Here is a 21,229-nt window from a genome sequence, read left to right as displayed (position 1 = left end):
CACACCATGGAAGTCGGTTACAATCAAAGAAGTGAAAATACAGAACACAAGACTCTATGCACTATGATATCAATTTTGCAAATATGCAAACACATACATGTTATTCACATGTGTGTCTTAACCACATATACTTACATGCAAAGCATTTTTTTATATGTATAATAGGAAAAACTGAAGCCACAGGAGATTTTTTTGTAGAATTTATGGACTGACTCCATCTCCAAGCATTTATTGGTATTATTCAATATGCACTGAAGATATTGGTTGTTTTTGGCTAAAGGCACCTGGCACCAATGAGAGAGAAAGGAGAGACAAGGATGATGGCAAGACAGCACGTACCTCATAGGCATCTGACCTCATGGACTGCCTATGAGAATCTGTGGAAAGATTAGGCCAGAAGGCCAAGGGGCTTTCATGAGGGACTAGGGAGCCCATGTGACAATGAACACTGCCTAGCTGAAGAAAGGACCATGTGGCTCTCTGAGGCAAATATAACACTTGGTACCCTAGGGGCTCAGAGAAGCTTGCTGTGGAGAAAGGAGAGTGGGGCAGAAGAGAAGCTATGGGACCCGGTGGAACTCCTCTCTCAAACCGTCACTGGCAGCATTGGGAAACTTGAAGTGTTTTCCACATTTGCTATGTAAAGATCTGAATGTGCCTATGCAACGAGCTGAATGTTGGTGCTGCCCAAATTAGAATGTTGAAACCTTAATCCCATAATGGTTGTATGTGGAGATAGAAAGGGAAGGAGAGAGCAGTGCTTTCATGAATGGGATTAGTGTCCTCCTATGAAGAGGCCAGGGAGGCCTTTCTGCCCTTTGAGGATACAAGGAGAAGTTGGCAGTCTGCAACCAGGAAGAGGGCCCCAACAGAGCTCTCAGGCTTCCAGCCTCCAGAACTGTGAGAAATAAATTGCTGTTGCTTATATGCCACACCCAGGCTATGGTGTTATGTTATAGCAGCCCCAACTGACCAAGATAGCTTGTGTCAAGGCACACTTGACACAAGTCACTGGAGTAAGGCTACTTTCCCACCCAGGAATTCTTGGGAGTAACTCAGGGAAGCTGAGACTCTACTAAATTCAGTAAGACCTAAAGAGCCGGTGAGACCTGGTGTTAATGTGACCTAATTTATATTCATAGACCAGCAAGGAGGCTGGGATATATTTGATTTGTATGTTTCATAGCTGAGAAAAAACACAGGCAGGTAAGAGTAAAAACTGGAGATAATAAGTAGAGTTTAAGACTATAATATGCACACACACACATAAATACATAAATTCATATTCATTGGAAAGAAATTCACCAAAATGTTTAAAATGATTATTTCTCAAAGATAAGATTATAAGCTTTTTCTTGATATTTTCCTGAATTAAAATGTTCCCTTAATAATCAAATAGTAATACCTTTAATTATATAAATAGTATAAGAAAATATAACTTTTAGATATATTTCTGGACAGAATAATTTTTGAATAATTTGAAGCTTTAAAGGATGAAAAAAACTCATACATTGCCTTCCCTTTCTGAACCATCATAAATACATTCTTCTGGAAATTTGACAACACACTAATAAATAACCTTCCCTTCAATTCTTTTCTGGGACTTCAGGGTGAGAGGCAGCATTATGTGGCCCAGTGAAGAAGGCACTTGATCCTGGGCGTGCTGACTGAACACACTATCTGAAAAACATTTCTAGGTGACGTGGGCCATGCGTGTTTTACCTTCAGTCCTCTCAGGGGGCTTCCCGCTTTTACTGGCTGCAGTGCTGCTGACCGTCTCTGATGAGGTGCTCAGCTTGGTGCTGGGGTCCCGCTTGGGCTTGGGTGGTGGTTGCCTCCGTGAGCCACAGCTGCTGTCATCGTCTGTACCCCCAACTGAGTGCAGGGACTGTGATCTCACAGAAAAGCCGCTGGAGCAAGGATGGGGGAGTCTGTCCTGAGGAGCAGGCATTGTCATGAATCCCATGCGGAAATGTTTGCCCACGTAACTCCCTTCGTGGCCTCGCCCTACTTCTCCACCTATGCTGTAAAAGAAAGCAAACCAAAAACCATGAAGATAAAAGGAGCCAGGATATACAAGATCACATGTGTGAGCATATTTCTAATACGGAAACTTTCAAATCTTCATTTTAGTCTGGCGAAAGGCTACCTTTTAAAACAAACTCAGGTAGCATGAAAGCATTCTAACTTTTGTGTTAAATGTTGTTTTCCCCAAAGGAAAGAAAAAATACGGCATAGAACACTTATCTTCAATCACTTTATATTTACTTTGAGGTAAATCTTCTCAGTGGCTTAAAACCGTAAACAAAAATTCCATGACAATGACTCATAGATTCCTTTCGACATGGGACTCAGTCCTAGTGGTCAGCACTTGGGACTCTTGTCCACTTCATCAAAACCATTCCTGCTTTTATCTGCTTAACATATTGGAGAAAATGAAACAAACAACAATAATAAATGTTCTGTTACCAAACATGAAAGAAAGAAAGAAAGAAAGAAAGAAAGAAAGAAAGAAAGAAAGAAAGAAAGAAAGAAAGAAAGAAAGAAAGAAAGAAAGAAAGGAAGGAAGGAAGGAAGGAAGGGAGGGAGGGAGGGAGGGAGGAAGGGAGGAGAGAGAGAGAGAAAGCGAAGGAAGGAGAAAAAAAGATAGAATGTGACTTGTGAAATAACTGTAATCAATTACTATCTGTATGGAAATATAATTATACACACTAATTTCTGTCACTGGTAAATATTTTATTGAAAATGTTTACTTCCTACATAATAGTGAAATTCACTTCTCTGTGCTGATGTAGTGTCCTGTTACATCAAGTGTATCATTTACTTATTTAAAAATTTTAAACAAACAAAAAATTTTAGTAACTCAAAAAAAAAAAAAGAAAAAAGAAAAAAAGAAAGAAAGAAGGAAACAAAGAAAGAGAGAGAGAAAGAAAGAAAATGAAGGAAGAGAAAGAGAAAGTGAAAAAGTGAAGGAAGGAAGGAGAAAAAAGAAAAGAGAAAGAGGGAAAAGGAGAAAGAGAAAAAGAGAAAAAAAGAAAAAAGAAAGAAAGGAAGGAAGGAGGAGAAAATGAAAGAAAGATAAGGAAAGAGAGGGAAGGAAGGAAAGAAAAGAGAAAAGAAAAGAAAGAAAAGAAAAGAGGAGAGGAGAGAAAGTAAAAAGCAAAGGAGAGGAAGGGAAAGCAAAGGAGAGGAAGGGAAAGAAAAGGGGAGGGCAGGAAAAGAGAAAGGAAGGAGGGAAAGGGAAGAAGGAAGGAAGGAAGGAGGGAAAGGGAAGAAGGAGGGAAGGAGGGAAGGAAGGAGGGAAGGAAGGAAGGAAGGAAGGAAGGAAGGAAGGAAGGAAGGAAGGAGAAGGGAAGAAGAAAGGAAGAGAGGCAGAGAGGGAGGGAGAAAGGGAGGGACGAGAAAATATTTGCTTAAATTGGTGAAGGTATTGTCAACCACTCTCAGTCCTCCAGAATCTTCAGTTACATTAGAAACAGCTCTACTAAGAAATCAGACACAGAATAAAACAGCAACATTGAGTAAAGAGGTGTAGTTTAAATATCATTTGATCCTGAGATTATTCTAAGCACTTCATAAATACTCAGGGTATGCAAAGTTTCCAAATGTAAGGTTCTTAAGTTTTACATAGGAAAGTTTGGACAAAAATATTAAAATATAAGAAATCCCCTCTAATTTTGAAATTCAAGCAATTATTTAGGAAATGACTCTTGGGTCTCTGTCTATGCTATTAAGTAATAATGACTCCTTTATGAAGAGAAGGGACACAAATGTGAATGTAAACTTTTAAAAGGAAGATTTTTCTAGAGTTTCTTTTTATCTATGAAGTTATTCACCAAGAGTAAACACAACGTTTTAAAAACATCATTACAAAATATTTGACTGATTTTCTTAGATATGTTTGAATGGTAAGAAGTACCTCTGAGTATATGAAGTCTGGAAGCTTGTTGAGTCTACCTTTCCAGACATGTAAGTTTATTCAGATCTTTGTTTACTAAAACTAATTTTGGCTGGCTCTGCCTTCATAATATGATGGAATTTTATATCTTTCATATCATTACAACGTTTGTTGTAATTTTAACACTCTATTAGGAACAATAATGAGAAATGAGATTTTCTTTCCCTTCTTCAACCGGGGACTTATGACAATTACATGTCCTTTGGGGATATAGCCAGGAAGAATTTAACGAGAACATTGGATTCTTGATTCTGGCTTTTAATACCAATGATAACTTGCCTCTCAACCCAAAATGTTTTATATGTATTTTTTTCTATATTCAATGATATTCAGACACTAAGCACGGAGTACTATCTTTGCAATAAAAGTGGTTGGAATTTCAGTGCACTAAAAATCAACAGTATCCAGAAGCATGAATGGAGTCCAAGTGACAGCTAAGGGGCAGTGTTCACATCATAGCCGACAGTATCCTAAGTCAGTGCAGTGTTTTTATGCTTTCTCTCTCTCTCTCTCTCTCTGTGTGTGTTTTAAAGAATGGCAATTAAGACATACATTAGAAGCTTATCCAAACAGAGTGGTTTGTGAAAAATGAAGAATTTGAGAAAGGATGGGGTAGTGGATGTGAGGCGCAGTCTTGGTATAAGAAGGTCGATCTTCAGTTTGTGATGATGTGGCTTTGATCTTTCTCATAGATGATATACTTGATGTAATCTAACTTTGCTTTCAATTATTTTTCATCCTAATGTCTTTTGTTCATTTCTGTTGCATCACTGCACAAAAGGTGCTTTAAGGATTTATTTAGCCAGTCATCCCATTTCTGGTAACACAGCCACCTGGGGAAATTTATGCATGTGTTAATGCACATGGGAATTTATGAGAGTTACTAAAAATAATTGTATCAGCAATTTCTCAGTTACTTTTGACCTAAATGGAGACTGAACCTTTTCCCAGACTGATAATTTACTCTGCTGTTTCATTTCAGAATTATCTTTTTTAACAGCACACAACAACTTAATCTAACTCTATTTGCTTTGGTTCATATATGGCTTTTACACACACACACACAAAACCATTTCCTTCAAAAGAAATTCAATGCACTAGCAGGTGCCACTGCAAGTTTAGTTTGACCAGACTGTAAATGCAAGATGAAGAAATAGGACAAAAACTAATTTGGATGCAAAGACCGTTGTTCAAGTCAAGGCTAGGGACAAACAGTAAAGGTGATGGCACATCTACGTTCAAGAGACCCGAAAAGATTATTAGTCCAAAGCAAATTGAAGACTGTGAAATGCAGCATACAAGTAGTTTCTGAATTTGCTAGGAATCTGTGGAGTTTTTTTTAAATATACAGATTCCCAGACTCCATATGAAGGGCAATGATTGAATCATACCTGTTGAATCAGAATCTCTGTAGGTATAGAAGATGAGTTTGTGTTTTTAAAACTATATCCAGATGTTTCAGATGTAGCTAATCCAGAATACCCCAGAAATATTAAGAACAATAGTTAGGGCCATTAATGAGTAGATTCATCAATTAGAAGCAATCAGGAAGAGGCAAATACTAGGCAAAATATCACGAATGAGAAAACATACAACCTATTAGCCAAATCTTACTAGGTTATCCTGCAGTAACAAACAATCCCCAGTCCCTAATGTTTTTTAATGACATAGGTTTGTTTCTTGCTTGTATGAATGCACATCAACTGTAGCTCTGTTTCACGTACCTTCTTCATCCCAGGATGTAGCCCCACTGGGACTTTCTCTCCCGGCAGAGAGGGAAAAACACCAACTAACTTATGCAATGTCTCTCCTGGCTTCTGCTCAGATGTGGCTTATAATCTTCCCATCACTCTCCACTGACTAAAACCAGTCTTATGGTCAAGCTTGAGGTCAGTGGCCTGGGGACATATTCTCCTCCAATAAGAAAGTACTGCAAGTCATATGGCAACACATGGGGATGCATATTCCTTGTACAGATAGGAGATCAAATACCTGGCAGCTGTGATGGTATGCAACTGAGATCCCTTAAGAGAGCACTTGCCATGAGGAATGAAGTTAGCTGACAAGACAACAATGATCCATTGAGTGCTTTATGTTTCCAATCCCTATAACTCTGGACTCTACACAGAGTTAAAAGGTCCAGGTCCCCAAAGAGGGCACACTCTTTTTAGAAGATACAGCAAGGGTCCCATTGAACAACAACTTAGAGCTGCCCCTTGGGCAACTTGAACACCCCTTGTGTAGTGGGTAACAGGCAAGAAGCTGATCATGGTGGTGTGTACCTGTTTCCCAGACACTCTGGAGACTGAGGTGGGAGGTTTGCTTGAGCTCAGGAGTTCAGGGCTGAAGTGCGTTATGATCATACCACTGCACCACTCCAGCCTGGGCGACAGAGCAAAAGCCCAGCTCTAAAACAAACAAACAAAACAGAAGAGTCGTTGCCATTGTGGAAGAGATCCTTGATCCTGGTCAGCAGGAGGTAAGGCTGCTTTTATGCAATGGGGCAGAGAGAAGTATGTGTGAAACCAAGGTAATCCACTTGGGTGCCTCTTGGTACTGTCTTGCCCAAATGTGACTTTGAAAGGTCACATGCAGCAATCCTGGCCCAGAAAGGTTATATTTACCAGGGGCTCCAACTTCTCATGAAAGAGAGATTAGTCTCTCCACCAAGTAAGCCATTGAGACAAGTGGAAGTGCTTCCTGAAGGTGCGCTGAATTTCGGATGAATGATGGAGGAGGGAGATGATGAGAACCAGTCGTATCTCCCATACAAACTGCAGTGATGAGGACTACAGTTTATCTCCCTAACTGCACCCTTCCAAGTTTCCCCTCAGGAAGAGCCAGAAGGGAGCCAGGAGAGAACTGTTCCCCAAGCCTGCAGGAGAAGGACATCAGCTGAGTCTAGGGAGTGAACTGTGGCAGCTGTGGAGGTGTGTGACTAAGAAATCCCTCAAGAGAGGACCTTCTTTGAGGACAGCAGTCAGCTGACAGCCGCCAGCGGCCATCTTCCAAATCTGGTGCAGCATTTTTGTTGAGGCTATGTTGTCCATGGGCAGCTCCTAGACAATGGATGAGCACAATGAGGTATTACACCTGGTTACTTCTTCCCAGATTTGGGCAACGTTTATGGCTGCCTTTCCCTATTGCACTGGTCAAGACCTTCCTTCCCATCACTATACCACAGTCTGATGATCTTCCTATTCAATTGCTTTTCCTCCCTCTCTCCTTTTACAGGTGCTAGACCTGTATTGTGATCTGAGGCTTGTCCTGCCTCTTCCTGCTTCCTCCTTCTTTATCTCTCACAGGCATTCTTCCCAACAAACCCCCCAGACTTCTAACTCTGTCATGGTGTTTGCTTCCTGGGAGACCTGAACTGACATACTTGGGAACACTTATACAACCTCTGGCATTCAGAAACCAAAGAAGCAGGGAAAGAGAGAAGGCATCACGACAAATGGAAGACCCCAGAAATAAGGAATGCCTGTAAAAATAGGTCATTCTCCTGCTTCAGACTGAGCATTTAAATGAGGCTTGAGGATTTAGAAGCTAAATGCACTATAGGAATATTTGGCTGGAAGTGAAAGTTATGTGGGCTAAAGAAAGAGTCTTGTTGCAATAAGACTCCAACACTCAAGATAGATTAAGCCTGACACATCTCATGTTATAAAAATAAAAACAAGTTTCATAATCCCGAATTTAAACAAGTATGCTTTTTCTCATATAATGAAGGCAATGTTGTGAGATCTACTTGTGTGTTGGTTAGTTATTCCATTACAAAACACAAAGTGTAAAATATCTAAATCAAGGAGGGTTATTTTTCCAGAAGTAATTGGTGCAATATTTGTAAATATCTCCACCAAACAAGTTATTGGCTAGTAGAGAGGCCTGGATATTTGTGCACTGGAATCATGGAGTTATAGACTATCCCAGTGCCATTATTTAGCAGCCATATAACATTAGCTACTGAACCCCTGGGGCCATTTCCTTAGCTGTTTAATAGTGGCATTGGCCCCATCAAACTGGTATCAAATTTACCTGATATACTGCATATGAAGCACTTAGCAGTGTGATATATAAAATGCAGTCAATAATTTTAGCCTTAAAATTCCTACATTTATTTAAGTCTTTTCTTACTGAATTTTGCTTATAGGATAATCATTTGCATTATAAGGCCATGCCTGTAAAGCATGCCATATGGTACCATGTAACCTCAGAAAACTTCACACAAAGAAAGTCAAAATAAAATCCTACATTTAACTCAAGGTATCAAGATAATCTAGGCAACTGTACCCCTCATGTTATTAACTTTCTTAAATACTTGCTTCAGTTTTTCAAAGCACCTGCTGATCAGGACTGATAAAGAAAGGTACAAAACAAGCACTTCAAAATTTCTCTGACAATGCTAATCAACATGGTTTGTTCCTTGTCTTGTTGTCTCTTGAAATCCATCTGCATTAATGTTGTGTATTCCCTTATGAGAACTGCTTCCTTCGGAAGATAAACAAAATCCATGAGAAAGGTGAGCTGCTGAGGTGAGACGTCATCTTCAAAAGTGACAGGGGTGTTGTTTCTGCATGCAATTTTGAGGCAAACTTGTCAATATTTTGTAATAGAATTTTCTTTGCCAAGCACTGGGAAAAACATAATCCCACTCCAGATAGATAATGATGATGACAATGATGTAGATTGAGAGCTAGATAATGATTGATAGATAAGTAGATAAAGACATTGATCCTCTTTTATGCACATCTAGAAACTTGAGATACAAACTGAAGGGTTGCCTAGGAGTTTGCTTGCTTGAATAGTTCTTTTCTGTAGTGATACTTTGGAGCTGAGCTCAAAAACCTATCTCTGAAACTGATTCATACTCCAGTATATTTCTACCTTTGCAAACTTTGCAAACCATTTAGGATTTTTTTCTGTTACATTTTCAAAAAGATGTATTTATCTAGTATTAGGGAAAGGGCGCATTCAACCATAAGTTAAGTGGGGGAACATCTGAAAGGGAAATGGTGGCAGTTACAGCTGTAAAGAAGAGGATGAGATTTGCCTGTGGGCAGGTGGGCCACTGTTACCTGTGAACTCTTGGAATCTTTCATGTGGGCATTTCACTATGAAGGAGTAGAAAGAAACTAATATTTATACTTTCTTCCTTAAAAGTATGACTTAAAAAGTTTATATTTGATGCTGCCTCCCTGTTGCCTTTTCTTTAGATGCTCAAAGCCAAATGCTTACCTAGTTCTGCCCACTGAACGTCCCCCTGGCCCATCCTACCAGAAGGATCCCTGCTCCAGTATAACGGCCTTTTCTAGGTATCAGGACCAGCTAGGTTGAGCTATGTTCATGGAAATTGGCCATCGAAAGAGCCACGAGTAACACCTCTTCCTGTCTGACAAGGAATACACCTCAACTCAATGTCAGACTTTTAAGAGAGAGGCATAATTAGTTTCATCTGCTTTGATTTTTGGCAGATGGAACTTGTCATACAATTCATCATGTTCACACACTCTTCACAGCCCCATTGGCCTTGAGTTCAAATGGCTGGTCACATTCACTTACCCCCAGATTCATGAAAGCAGGCATTCTGTCTCCTTGCTCACCACGCTAGTCACTAGCACATATTTGTTTTATGAAGGGAAAAGTGAATAATGGAAGTAAGTCCCCTTTGAAGATAGCCTAATAGAAGGATTAGTTAAAAAAAAAATTTGTGGACATATTTCACTTTTGCTTCCCAGGGATGCATTCTCCCTTATCTTTGCAATGGAAATTTCTGTAGGGAAGTTTTTTATTTTTTTTCTTCTCGGTCCACCATATTGCTCAGTCTCAGCCACACAAATGTTGGATCACCCTGGCCACCGTGACTATTTTAGGAACTGGCAAATGCCTCAAGGTGGTCCAATCAGATTGAACCCAGGGCACGCATGAAGCTGCACTGGCCGGAAATCTGGACCTGCTTCATCATTTGTCCCATTGTGAAGGAAGATAAGTGGGACCAGGTCTCAGACCTTGAAGAAGACCTGGCTATAACTATGTCTGCAGCTAGAATAATCCCAGAACTGTTGAGGTATGTCAACTACTAAATTCCAGTTTGTTGAAGCCATTTATATTTGGGTTTCCTGACAGATGTATTGGGAAAAGTCCTAAATGAACCAGTGTAATAATCTGCAGACAGTAGTTACTAAATAAAAGCTATTGGCTAACTTTTATGAGAAAATGCAACAGGTGTCAGGGATAGACTGGGGATGATACAACATGGCAAACAAATGCATCCCACTTTATTATTTGAAGAAATCCTTCCTATTTAACACTATGAATAAAAATAATTAACTGCTTTACATGTTTTCCCTATATCTAGTTTTTAAATCAGGCAGTATACTTGGATATGAAAACTTGGCTTCAGTAAAATTAAACTGTGTTCATATTTTCTTCCAAATTGTTCACTCACCATTGCCCTTAATGTTTTCTCTGAGCCACATATGCTCATTCAAAACCATAATTTGTGGATTTTTTGCCTTAGGCTCAACCACTCATTTTCACCACTTCATATCCTCAATGATATCTATTTTCTACTTTTATGCACCTAATATTTTAACTCTCCTAGTTTTTTTCAGACATTAATTTCCTGTGTCTGGCTGTTTATTGATACTTCTTGGATATGAAGGTCAAGTGTTAAAAATGGGATTTTTACACATCTTTTTATTAACTGCTGTGATGAACTGTTACAGAAAAATAAAATAACACAAGAAAAAAAAACTGTCCTGAAGAGAAAGGACTCAGTTTCTATTAGTTCCAGATATTATATTTTAAGATCATGATGATGATATCCCCCCTCTCCCCGAGACGGAGTCTTGCTGTGTCGCCCAGGCTGGAGTGCAGTGGCGCATCTTGGCTCACTGCAACTTCCACCTCTCAGGTTCAAGCAGTTCTCCTGCCTCAGCCTCCCAAGTAGCTGGGATTACAGGCTCACGCCACCATACCCAGCTAATTTTTGTATTTTTAGTAGAGATGGGGTTTCACCACTTTGGCCAGGCTGGTCTCAAACTCCTGACCTCATGATCTGCCTGCCTCGGCCTCCCAAGTGCTGGGATTACAGGCATGAGCCACTATGCCTGGCCTAAAATGATATATTTTAAACATCAAATACGTTCTTTCTCCTTGGTAGGAGATTTTACCTCTGCCAAAATTCAGTATTTTAGAATTTGAGATATGTAACTAACCAACTTATTTACTAGCTATCCAATTATAGGTAGAAAACATAGTTTATGAACTTCAATTATACTTATCTTTATAAAGAAACACTTTCCAGGGTTGTTATAAAGTAAAATGAGATAAAACATTTTAAAATAACCTATCAAGGTAGCTGATATAAGTACACGTGCTATAGAGTGAACATTTATGCTCCCTGCTTCCCCCATCCCAAATGTATATGTCGAAACCTAATCCCCAGTGTGATGGTATTTGCAGATGGAGACTTTGGAAGGTGATTAGGTCTTGGGGACAAAACCCTCTTGAATGAAATTAGGGTCCTCATTAAAGAGACCCCAGAGAGTTCTCTTACCCCTTCAATGGTGTGAGGACACAGAGAAAACAGCCGTCAACGAACCAGGGAGCAGGACCTCAGCAGACACTGAATCTGCCATCAGCTCGATCTTGGACTTCCCAGCTTCCAGAACTGTGTGAAATAAATGTCTGTGGTATTTACCCTAGCAGCCGGAGTGTACTATGACAGGAGCCTGAACAAATATTAATTTACCTCCCCTTCCTTCCTGACTTATCTAACTCTGTATCAATTTTTATCTTTCCATTCCCAGTCATCAAATAGGCATTTTTAATAAGTTTCCACCCTGGAGCACCATGAGGGAAAACATATGCTAATCATATAAATACACTTTGTTTATTTTTGTAAGAGGGCTTCGACAGTATTGTCATATAATATACTTCCAAATCCAGATAGTAAATAAAGAGAAAAAGTCAAGGAAAAAAAGCCATAATTATCAGCAGGACATAATTATAGAGTTGCGCAAATCTATTGAATGGATTTTATGGTCATCTCTATCAAATGCCATGATACTTTAAGATTTTTATGAATGTTGGAGCTTAGGGTAATCATGGCTAGGGAGTTACGCTTGAAAAACAAGCACACAACTTATTTATCACAAAGTGCTATTGCCAAGAGTTTGAGGTTAATATTGCTGCCCGTTAATGTGATGCTTAATTATAATAAAGTAAGGAGGTTACAGAGGGAAGTAGAGAGATTTTTTTTTAACCTCTATCAAAGTTCCTTTTCTTCAGTTCTGAGTTTATAAAGAGGCAGGACAGAAATATAATGCTTATTAAAGCCAGAACAAATTCTATGGAACATCTTTAAGAGACTTATTTTTACTTAAAACATGACAAGTGCTTTTAAGATTAACATATGTTATTATCTACGGTACTTTGGAATCTAAAATTAAAACATCCCTCATTTCTATACATAAGATTCTTCTACTCCTTGAAGTGTCATGGCCTAAAGAGAGGGTATATGGAAAATAAATTATGATATTCAGACTGAACTTAGAATACAGTTTACAGAAGTCCACATCGTGGGAGATCTTTTCCAAAAATTCAACCAGAGGAGGAGAAGTTCTGGAAAATATATTTTATTTGTGTCTTCAAAACTGACATAAGCTTTGAATATGGTTTGAGAACATGCCAAGTTTTTAGAAATGAGTTTAGCTAACCATATGTGGCTCATTTTTTTCAACCTAGAAGTAGAAACTAGAACTGTAGAATAACATATAATGGCCTTGAACTTCCCGAGCAGAAGGCGTTAACTTAATGCCGGTTTAAAGTATAATAACTGATTTAGCTATCTAAAGGTATAATTTTTAAGGAGGACAAAACAACTCTGTCTTGAGGCATTTATTTACTCACTATTTATTTACAGGATATCCAGGTGTCTACAGTTTGTCAGGCAGTGAACAGAGCAGAGTGCTCAGGGTCCTCAGAAAATCACAGGCTCTTGAACCCCTATGATTTCAGCACCTTGTGATCAGATGTTCTCTCAGAGGAAGTACAAGGCAGGTACAATGGAAGAACAAGTGCTGGGGCCCTAACAACCACTGAAGGACTGGGAAGCCCCAAGGGAGGAAGTGGCTTTTCAGCTGATGCAGATCATGAGTAAGACTTCATCAGATGAAGAGAGAAGTGGGGAAGACGGGGATTTGTGAGCAGGAAGTGGGGATCTAGAGAAATTGAAAAATTATGGGTATATTTGGACAAAACTTAATTGGACCTTGTCTGTCTTGTATTTCCAGTGGCTGGAACAGTGTTTGGCCCAAAGGAGCAACCAATAAGTATCAATTAAATAAATGAATGTATACGTATATGTTTGGGAATAGTTCAAGAATAACGCACAGGCTTCTTAAGCGACAGGATGGATGATACCATTATTGAATGACATTCTTCTCTATTTCCTTCTTCAGTGGCCATTTTCTCAATTTATGATGGAGAAAGGAAAAGTTTGTGACTACTCATACACTATTAATTTTTGTCCCTGTTGGAACCAGTAATTTGAATGCAGAGATCAGCTTAATCCCCTTCTCACCATCTCTACTGCTCTGCTTTGGTTTAGGTGCTCATCACTTCTTGGCTAAATTAATGCAATTGCCTCTTAGCTGATCTTTCTCTACAGCGCTGCCAGATTTATCCTTCTAAATGCAGATTTGCTCATGTCACTCTCTAAATTAAAACCCTTTGATAGCTCTTCCATTTCTTTGGACTAAAACTCCAAACTTTTAAGTTATACTCATGGTCTTTTAAGGTCTGGATTCTATACCAATTCTCATCTGCAACATGTTCCCTTTCTGACCTCAAGAATTCTCTAATGGAACATGTTCCTGCCTTAACATTGCCATAGGACTCTATGCTCCTCCATGTAATAGCACTTCCTTTATCACACCCTTTAGGTGTGTTCTCTGAGTAGATCTCCTCCACTGGTCTGTGAGCTCCTTGAGACCACAGACTATGCATTGTTTGTAGCAAGTGGAAAGTGGGCAGGAATAGTGGGAAAGAGAGGAAGATGTGACCCATTAAAAACCACTAAGTAGTTTCAGAAACTTTTCTTTTTGAATTATTTTGGGATAGGTATTTTCAAACTATCATTGGAAAGAAAAATTACAATGATACTATGAGGCTTAGGTATGATTTGCTGATAATTGCTTTCACTGTTGAAACAAAAATATATATGATGGAATGCTGTTTTCAGATATCCCAATGGCCAACTTGAAAAATTGAACATACAATTCTAGCTCTATTACAAACTAGTTCTGTGACCCCAGGCACATTAATTCACTTAGTTTTTTTTTTATCTTCACCTCAAAGTGGAGGCTACCAATATCTCTCTGTCTCATATTGTTTTATACATTATTTACTTGCCTGAGATAACACAGTAGAAGCCTCTAAATTAATCATTATTTAACAAATCCCTGGATTAGATACCATTCTCCTTCAATTTTGTAAACATCTTAATTGACACCAATGGCATTTTGAATTCCAGAGTCAAGAGGCTACTCTCTTGATTGTCCACACACCTATGATCTAGAGAGTAGATGGTATGCTTATGAGATCAGTTATGTATACTCTCAAACCTTAAGCCAGTTTGAAGTTGGACCTAGAGGGAGAACACATGTTCCTATTAGTGAGAACTGTAAAGTCATGCCCTGGATTCGAGAAAGAGCCAAACAACTCAAATAAGTGGCAGATACCATACTCTTTAGTATAATTTCAGTATGTTTTCTTTTCTGAAAAGTTTCCTATCAGTAACAAGGCAGCTAGTTACTTTCTCAGCCCAGACCATCATCTATGATACAGTATTAGATATTGACATCACCCTTGAATGCTTCCTTTTTTACTACTGTTTTAGGGTGCAAAGCTACCAAAATAGGTACCCCATTTTGCAAAATCTCTATTCTCCATAATATTGGAAGAAAGGGATTAGTATGACCCCAAACTATTTCTGGCATGAAATTTCACACCAGAAAAATTAGTTTTCTTGAAACCTGTAGCTCCCAGGTATATTGCCATATATTCATTGACCTTCTAGCATAGAGATGGTACGATTTGTCAAACAAAATCAGAAGACTGAGATTAAAAAGCTTTCATGTCAGCTCTGTCTTAAACCTACAGCATTCGCCCTTCCCAAACATTTGTAATATGTGCTTCTTCTGATAATAGTGTCTTAAGATTTAATGAAATAATGCTCTAAATTTCTTGAACAAAATGAGATCTAAAAGACTTTATAGAAAGTACCTGGAAAATGAAAATATTTGAGCACAGTGAAATGCTTCTTGCAAAATATTCTGCTGAGGTCTCAAATATTTTGCAGTTTAAAACAGAGTCATGAAGATGAAAGGGAAGAACACACCTCAGACAGATTCGGAAATCCTAGCCATGTATTTACAGAATCATTGTGAAAAATGAACTATCAAGGGAGAAAAATAAACCACTGTTTCATCTTTCATATCAATCCAAAAATAATTCAATGTCTTTCTAAATAATGAACACAACTTAAACTTACCCTTCTTAAGAATTAAGATAATTCTGCAGTTACATAATACACACCTCATAATGACTGCAAGCTTTAGGAAACCTTGGCTTTGACAAATCTGAGCCTAGTCCCTCAGAATAATACCTCAAGGTCTATTTCACTAAAACGATTGTTGCTCTCCAATGAGAGGTCCCTAAGTCTTTCTCCTCTCCATCTTTCAACTTCTCTACATTATTAACTATATTTTTTCCTCTGGTATGCTGACTCAATCTCTCAATGATTTTTCTACATATATTATTCTTTCACTTTATTCTCTATGGTATATCCTTCATTGATTATTCTCATCAGCAATCCTAAACATTTCAGACTGCTTTCTGTAGCAATACTTAGCTAATTCTTTCTCTATTTCTCTCTCTCCCTCCCTTTCTCTTTCCCTTCTACTTTTTTTCTTCTCTCTCATTCATTACATCATTCATTCATCTTTAACTCACAAACATCTATTGATCATCTGTTTTGTGCCCAATACATTGTTAGCTGCCAGGGGTGCACCTTTGAATAAGATGGCAAAGTCTCAAAAGGAGTTCTCACCTTCTTATCACTGTTCTTAAGTCACATTCTTTGTGTATCTATTGTACTCTGGCTTCTACCACCAAAGAGTCTATCGAAATGGTTTTCTTAAAGCGGTGGCTCATGCCTGTAATCCCAGCACTTTGGGAGGCTGAGACAGGCAGATCACAAGGTCAGGAGATTGAGACCATCCTGGCTAACACTGTGAAACCCCGTCTCTACTAAAAATACAAAAAAAATCAGCCAGGCATAGTGGCGTGTGCCTGTAGTCCCAGTTACTAGGGAGGCTGAGACAGGAGAATGGCACGAATATGGGAGGCGGAGCTTACAAGTGAGCGGATGGCACCACTGCACTCCAGCCTGAGGGACAGAGCAAGACTCAGTCTCAACAACAACAACAAAAAGTTACCTTTTCCTTGCTAATGGCATAAACTAGAAAGTTTTCTTCATTTTTCTCTAGGTTCTTCTCAATACCTTTAGAGCCATTTTATGTCTTCTAGACTGCAGTTTCTTTCTGGAATGTCCTATTTCCTTGGCTTCCTGAATACTGGCCCGTCCTGCTTTTGTATCTTTCCAATTTTTCCTACTTGGTATTTCCACTGACTTCTCTTCTTGCCCCTTCTGCTTCAGTGTAGGTAAAAGTTCTGTTTCCCCTTTTCTGATTTTTCTGTGCTTGTCTTTGACAAATACCAATTTTGAAGACTTCAATGCTATCCTGTCCACGTGATTTTCAAATCTAATATTCCATGGTTACCTGCATTCTGAGACATCTATTTGCCCTTCCAACAAAATACTGCACATTTCCAAATGGGTGTTCCTTTGACACTCAAGATTAGCATGTTCCAAACCAATGTCATCGCCGTCTCGCTTTTCCCTCTATTGAAACTTTGTCTTCAAAGCATCATTCTCTCAGTCACAGAGATCAAATGCTTCCAAGAAATTTGACACCTATATACTTCCTGTATATACACACACTCAAACGGTCAACAAATTCTTCCTCTTCTACCTAGATTTCACATCTATTCCTTATTTTCCAAACCATCTACAAGACTTTTTATGAACTTTTGGTCCCAGCTACTAAATTATATTCTTACTTGGATTATTTGTCTCAGTTTTCCCCAGCAATAATGCATTCATTGACCTAAAAAAAAAGTCCTAAAAAAGAAACGTGATCACATCAATCCTCTTCTTTAAAGTCTTCGGGATTACCCAAAATAAGAGTCCAGTTCCTCTGTAAGGAATTTAAGCTCTGCTTAATCTGGCTCAGCCTTCTTTCTTATCTTGTCATATCCACTCACATAATTCTTCTTCCCTATACTCCCCTGGGGTCTTTTCCCCTTCAAACTACATCTCCATTTGAAAAAAAACAAAATCTCAAGTTATTCAGGGCCTAAACCAATGTCACTTCTTTCTTAAACTTTCATCAATACCCTCTCTCTTGTTTAGCGAACTTCCTTTTTTATTGTCACGATTTGCCTTATATTACAGCTATTATACACAATCTTGACATTATACAATTTTTGAAGATAAAAATCAAAATGTGCATGATTCTTTATCTCCCATGGCATCTAGTATACTTGAGTGTAAAAATTAGCAAGTAAATATTTATGGATTTAAATTATTTTAGACCTACATTAAAAGGAATACATAGTTAATTATATTATTTCCAAGCATATATTAAAGAGTTACAGAAGTTTGGCTTCAATAAAATGAATCTAGAAGACCAAAAGCTTTTTAAAATAGAGACTTGGCTTGAACAGAAGTGAAGAGATAAAGTGAAATACAGATAATAAGTAAGTTATGTCATCCAGAAATTTCCAACCTCTAAAGGGAACTGAGCTCAGTATCTCTAATTGAATAGTCAAGCCATACATTTTCCAGGAAGTGAAAAAATTCTATCATCTGTGTGTCTATAGAAAAAGACACTATAGATCACACACACATATGCATGTACACGTACATTGTTTCCAGAGAGAAAATTTCATTTCTAACACTGCTCCTAAATCATTGTGTGACCACTAGAGAATTCATTTCCAAATAGATTCATTCGTTTATCCAATGAGGTAGTAATACCTTGCCCCATGATCCCTCAGGATATTTGTGGGATTAAAATGCAAACATAAGTAAAGGTCAGGTTTTATTCATGAAGTGTTTTTCCTATTTTAACAACAAAAAGCATTTACAAACATTTCTATTGAACACACTACCTTGGCAAACTGATAAAGCTGAGAAGCATCCTCTCTGGCATTTTTGAAGTGCATTAAAAAAGTCATGCCTTAGAGTTCTAAAAACCCAGTTTCCAGCCCTCATCCATGTAATCAGAGTGACATGTAAATGTGACTCACTAGAGACAATACTTAAGAGCCAAATACTCATGCATGGATGCATTAGTTACTCTAAATGGAGTGGCCAGTGTGCTGTCTCTATGCACAACAGGTTGCAGATCTGCTTAATGTACCCAAATGTAATAATATGATAGATTGAAATATAGATGGCAAAATTGCCCATGCAGAGGCCAGGAGCCTGGCACCCTGTTTTCCTAGCTTTCCGGGAACAATGCACTTTCCCTGATTGGTTTTCTTCAGAAAAAATAATTGAATCTAATGCTCTGTGTCAATGAAAGCACTTGGAGTATCCACTTTATGCTCTAGTCCTAAGGGGTGTCAGGGTCCAGTGTTAAACTTTGCCTTTGATCAAACCCCATCTTCTCCTACACATCTTTATTCATAACAAATTAAAAGCTATTATCACAACATATTAGCAACAGTTTTAATGCTCACAATGCACCTAAAAATAAAAAAATAATTCTCCATTACAATAGATGCAATATCTTAGTTGGCCTCATTATAGTATTTATCATCTATTATTTGTTGCACACAACAGCACAATGAGCCAGTGCTGTACAATAAAGATATACACCCCTCAGGGTTTACAGTTTAACTGAGAGTACATTTAAATTTAAGATCTACCCTATTAAAATAAAACCCTCCTGTACACATGGAAGGGGACCAGGGAAATTTAACTTCACAGCTTCCTTATTGAAAATAATTTCTTATTTACTGAAGCCTGATTCAACTTAAGGAGGACAATTAACTTAATGATTCTTTGGCAAAGGTTTTCTGTGGGGCTTTATTGTTTTTGTTTTTGTTTTTTCCATTTATAACTCATTTGTGGCCATCTGTTTCAGTTTTTTCTTAAAGAGTTTGCAAACCTTGGAAAATACAGGATTTGGATCAGGGTAGGAATCACCAAAAGATATTTTCATTGCAACCCATTTAGTTTAAAAAAAGGAGGATAAAAAATGTAAGTTGTAGGCTAATTTCAGAATGCATGAGACGCAGTGTTAAATATATACACATTCCCTGGCCACACACTTTCTTGAAATCTTCTCCCCAAAGATATTATATCTTTTTTTTCCTGTCATAGCCACCACACTCAGGGCCACAATCTGGACCTTTCGATTACCAATAACCTCATCCCCTCCATAACCTCAGTTTTAAGCATCTGTATATTTGACTACTAACACTTGTCTTTTCAGTTTGCTTTCTTTGTGTTCAACCTCAGCTCTCCTTTGACCCCCTTTTGGAACTCTCTGTTCCTTGGTCTTGCAATCTTTTCTGTGTTTCTCAATTGCTGTAAATCTTGTCTTCCTAAATGCAGCTTAACTTTTGTGATCAATCATCTCTATCACTCCCTGGTATATACCTTCAACATGCTTATGCTTGAAGTGGTACTGTGATGAGCACAGGTGTGTCAAATGCAGAGGTCAAGATCAGTTAATTCAGGTTCACAGCAGGTGGGGCTGTCATCATTTGCAAGGATGACCTCAGCAACAAACCAGGTTTGGTCTGCAGTCTTCTCATCTATCTTCCATAGCAGTACTAGGCCAGTCTACGGAAGATACGCTTAAAGGGAGCATCAGTCTACGGAAGATATGCTTAAAGGGAACATACACTTAAAGGGAACAAATCCTTGCAACAGCATTTGATTTTAAAATATTACACAATGTGGCAACACTGCACATGTTCAATCTTATTTTCTGCTACAATAATCACCAATATCTATTCTTTGCTGATGGTCCCATAAAATCACAAATATCTAACTTATTAGTTAATTAATATAACTACTGAAGGCCTGTCTGTGCTAGACAGTGTGCCAGGCCCCAGTCATTCAACAAAAAACAAATTATCTCTCCCCACAAAACACAGAGATTAGGGGTAGAACCAGGTGATTAAGATTGATGCTACAAAGAAAATAGAGTGATAAGAAAGGGAAAAATAGGGAGGACCCCCTTTAGATGAGAGGATGAGTGAATAATGAATTCTTCTGATAGAAGATCTTCTTTCCATTTCTTTAAATCTCGCCTCATATGATCCAGAATCAATTCATCCTCCAGTCGAGTTCAATCTATTCTCATTGACAGCTGTTTTCTAAACTTCTCTCTTTCCTAACCCTTGAGAAGTACAACTAGAATACATTTTCTGCAAAAATCACTTCATAATGTTAAGTTTTTGTTTTTAAATAAAGTAAAAGTCTTGGGGTGGAAAGGGAATCAGTGCTGTTTCTTATACTCAGGTTTAACCTGTATAGGTCTCAACATGGTTCTGGGCATTTACAAGAGTATTTAATAGAAAAATTGACCTACTAATATTTTCTTGTAAATTATTAAAATAAGCACACATGTAAACTCTATGCAATAAAATTATGTGAGCACTATTTAATTCAGCATAAGAAAATAAAAGTGTTTTGAATATCTTTTTGCCAAATTTAAAGAATTTGCATAAAGTTCATTCATTACTGGTTTTTACATATAAGAAACACAGACATAAGCTCTATAGTTTTTCATATCTTACATTGAACATTCTTGTGAAATCCAAGCAAACAAATCTTCCCACAAGAATGGAGGTGAAAATGCAGGTGTATTGTGTATACAAACTGTGAGCAACCACCAACCTATTCCACCTCTTTCTTTTTCCCTCTCCACTGCAATCCCCAAAGCATCATTAACAGTAAGAGTAAATAACCTTTCCATAGACAATATCACCAAGCTTAGAAAAATTATAAAAATATCAAACCATACCTTGAGATGACAAAAGCATACGGAAGGCCTATAATCAAATAATTTCCTTCTAACCTGTCTCACACTCTCTAGGATCTAATTTTCTGGAAGGAATGAA

General features: G+C 38.1%; 1 protein-coding gene across 1 annotated transcript in view; it reads right to left on the bottom strand.

The window, feature by feature from the left end:
• Positions 1-21,229, bottom strand: part of NYAP2 (neuronal tyrosine-phosphorylated phosphoinositide-3-kinase adaptor 2) — a 247,014-nt gene that overhangs the window by 132,821 nt on the left and 92,964 nt on the right. The window contains exon 3 of the mRNA XM_025405245.1: positions 1,723-2,024. Coding sequence (XP_025261030.1) covers positions 1,723-2,024 — 302 coding nt within the window. The remainder of the gene's footprint in view (positions 1-1,722; positions 2,025-21,229) is intronic.

The sequence above is a fragment of the Theropithecus gelada genome, chromosome 12, assembly GCF_003255815.1.
Source record: "Theropithecus gelada isolate Dixy chromosome 12, Tgel_1.0, whole genome shotgun sequence".
Lineage (NCBI taxonomy): Eukaryota > Metazoa > Chordata > Mammalia > Primates > Cercopithecidae > Theropithecus > Theropithecus gelada.
Note: the sequence above shows the minus strand (reverse complement) of the source record. Positions and strands in the feature narration are given on the sequence as shown.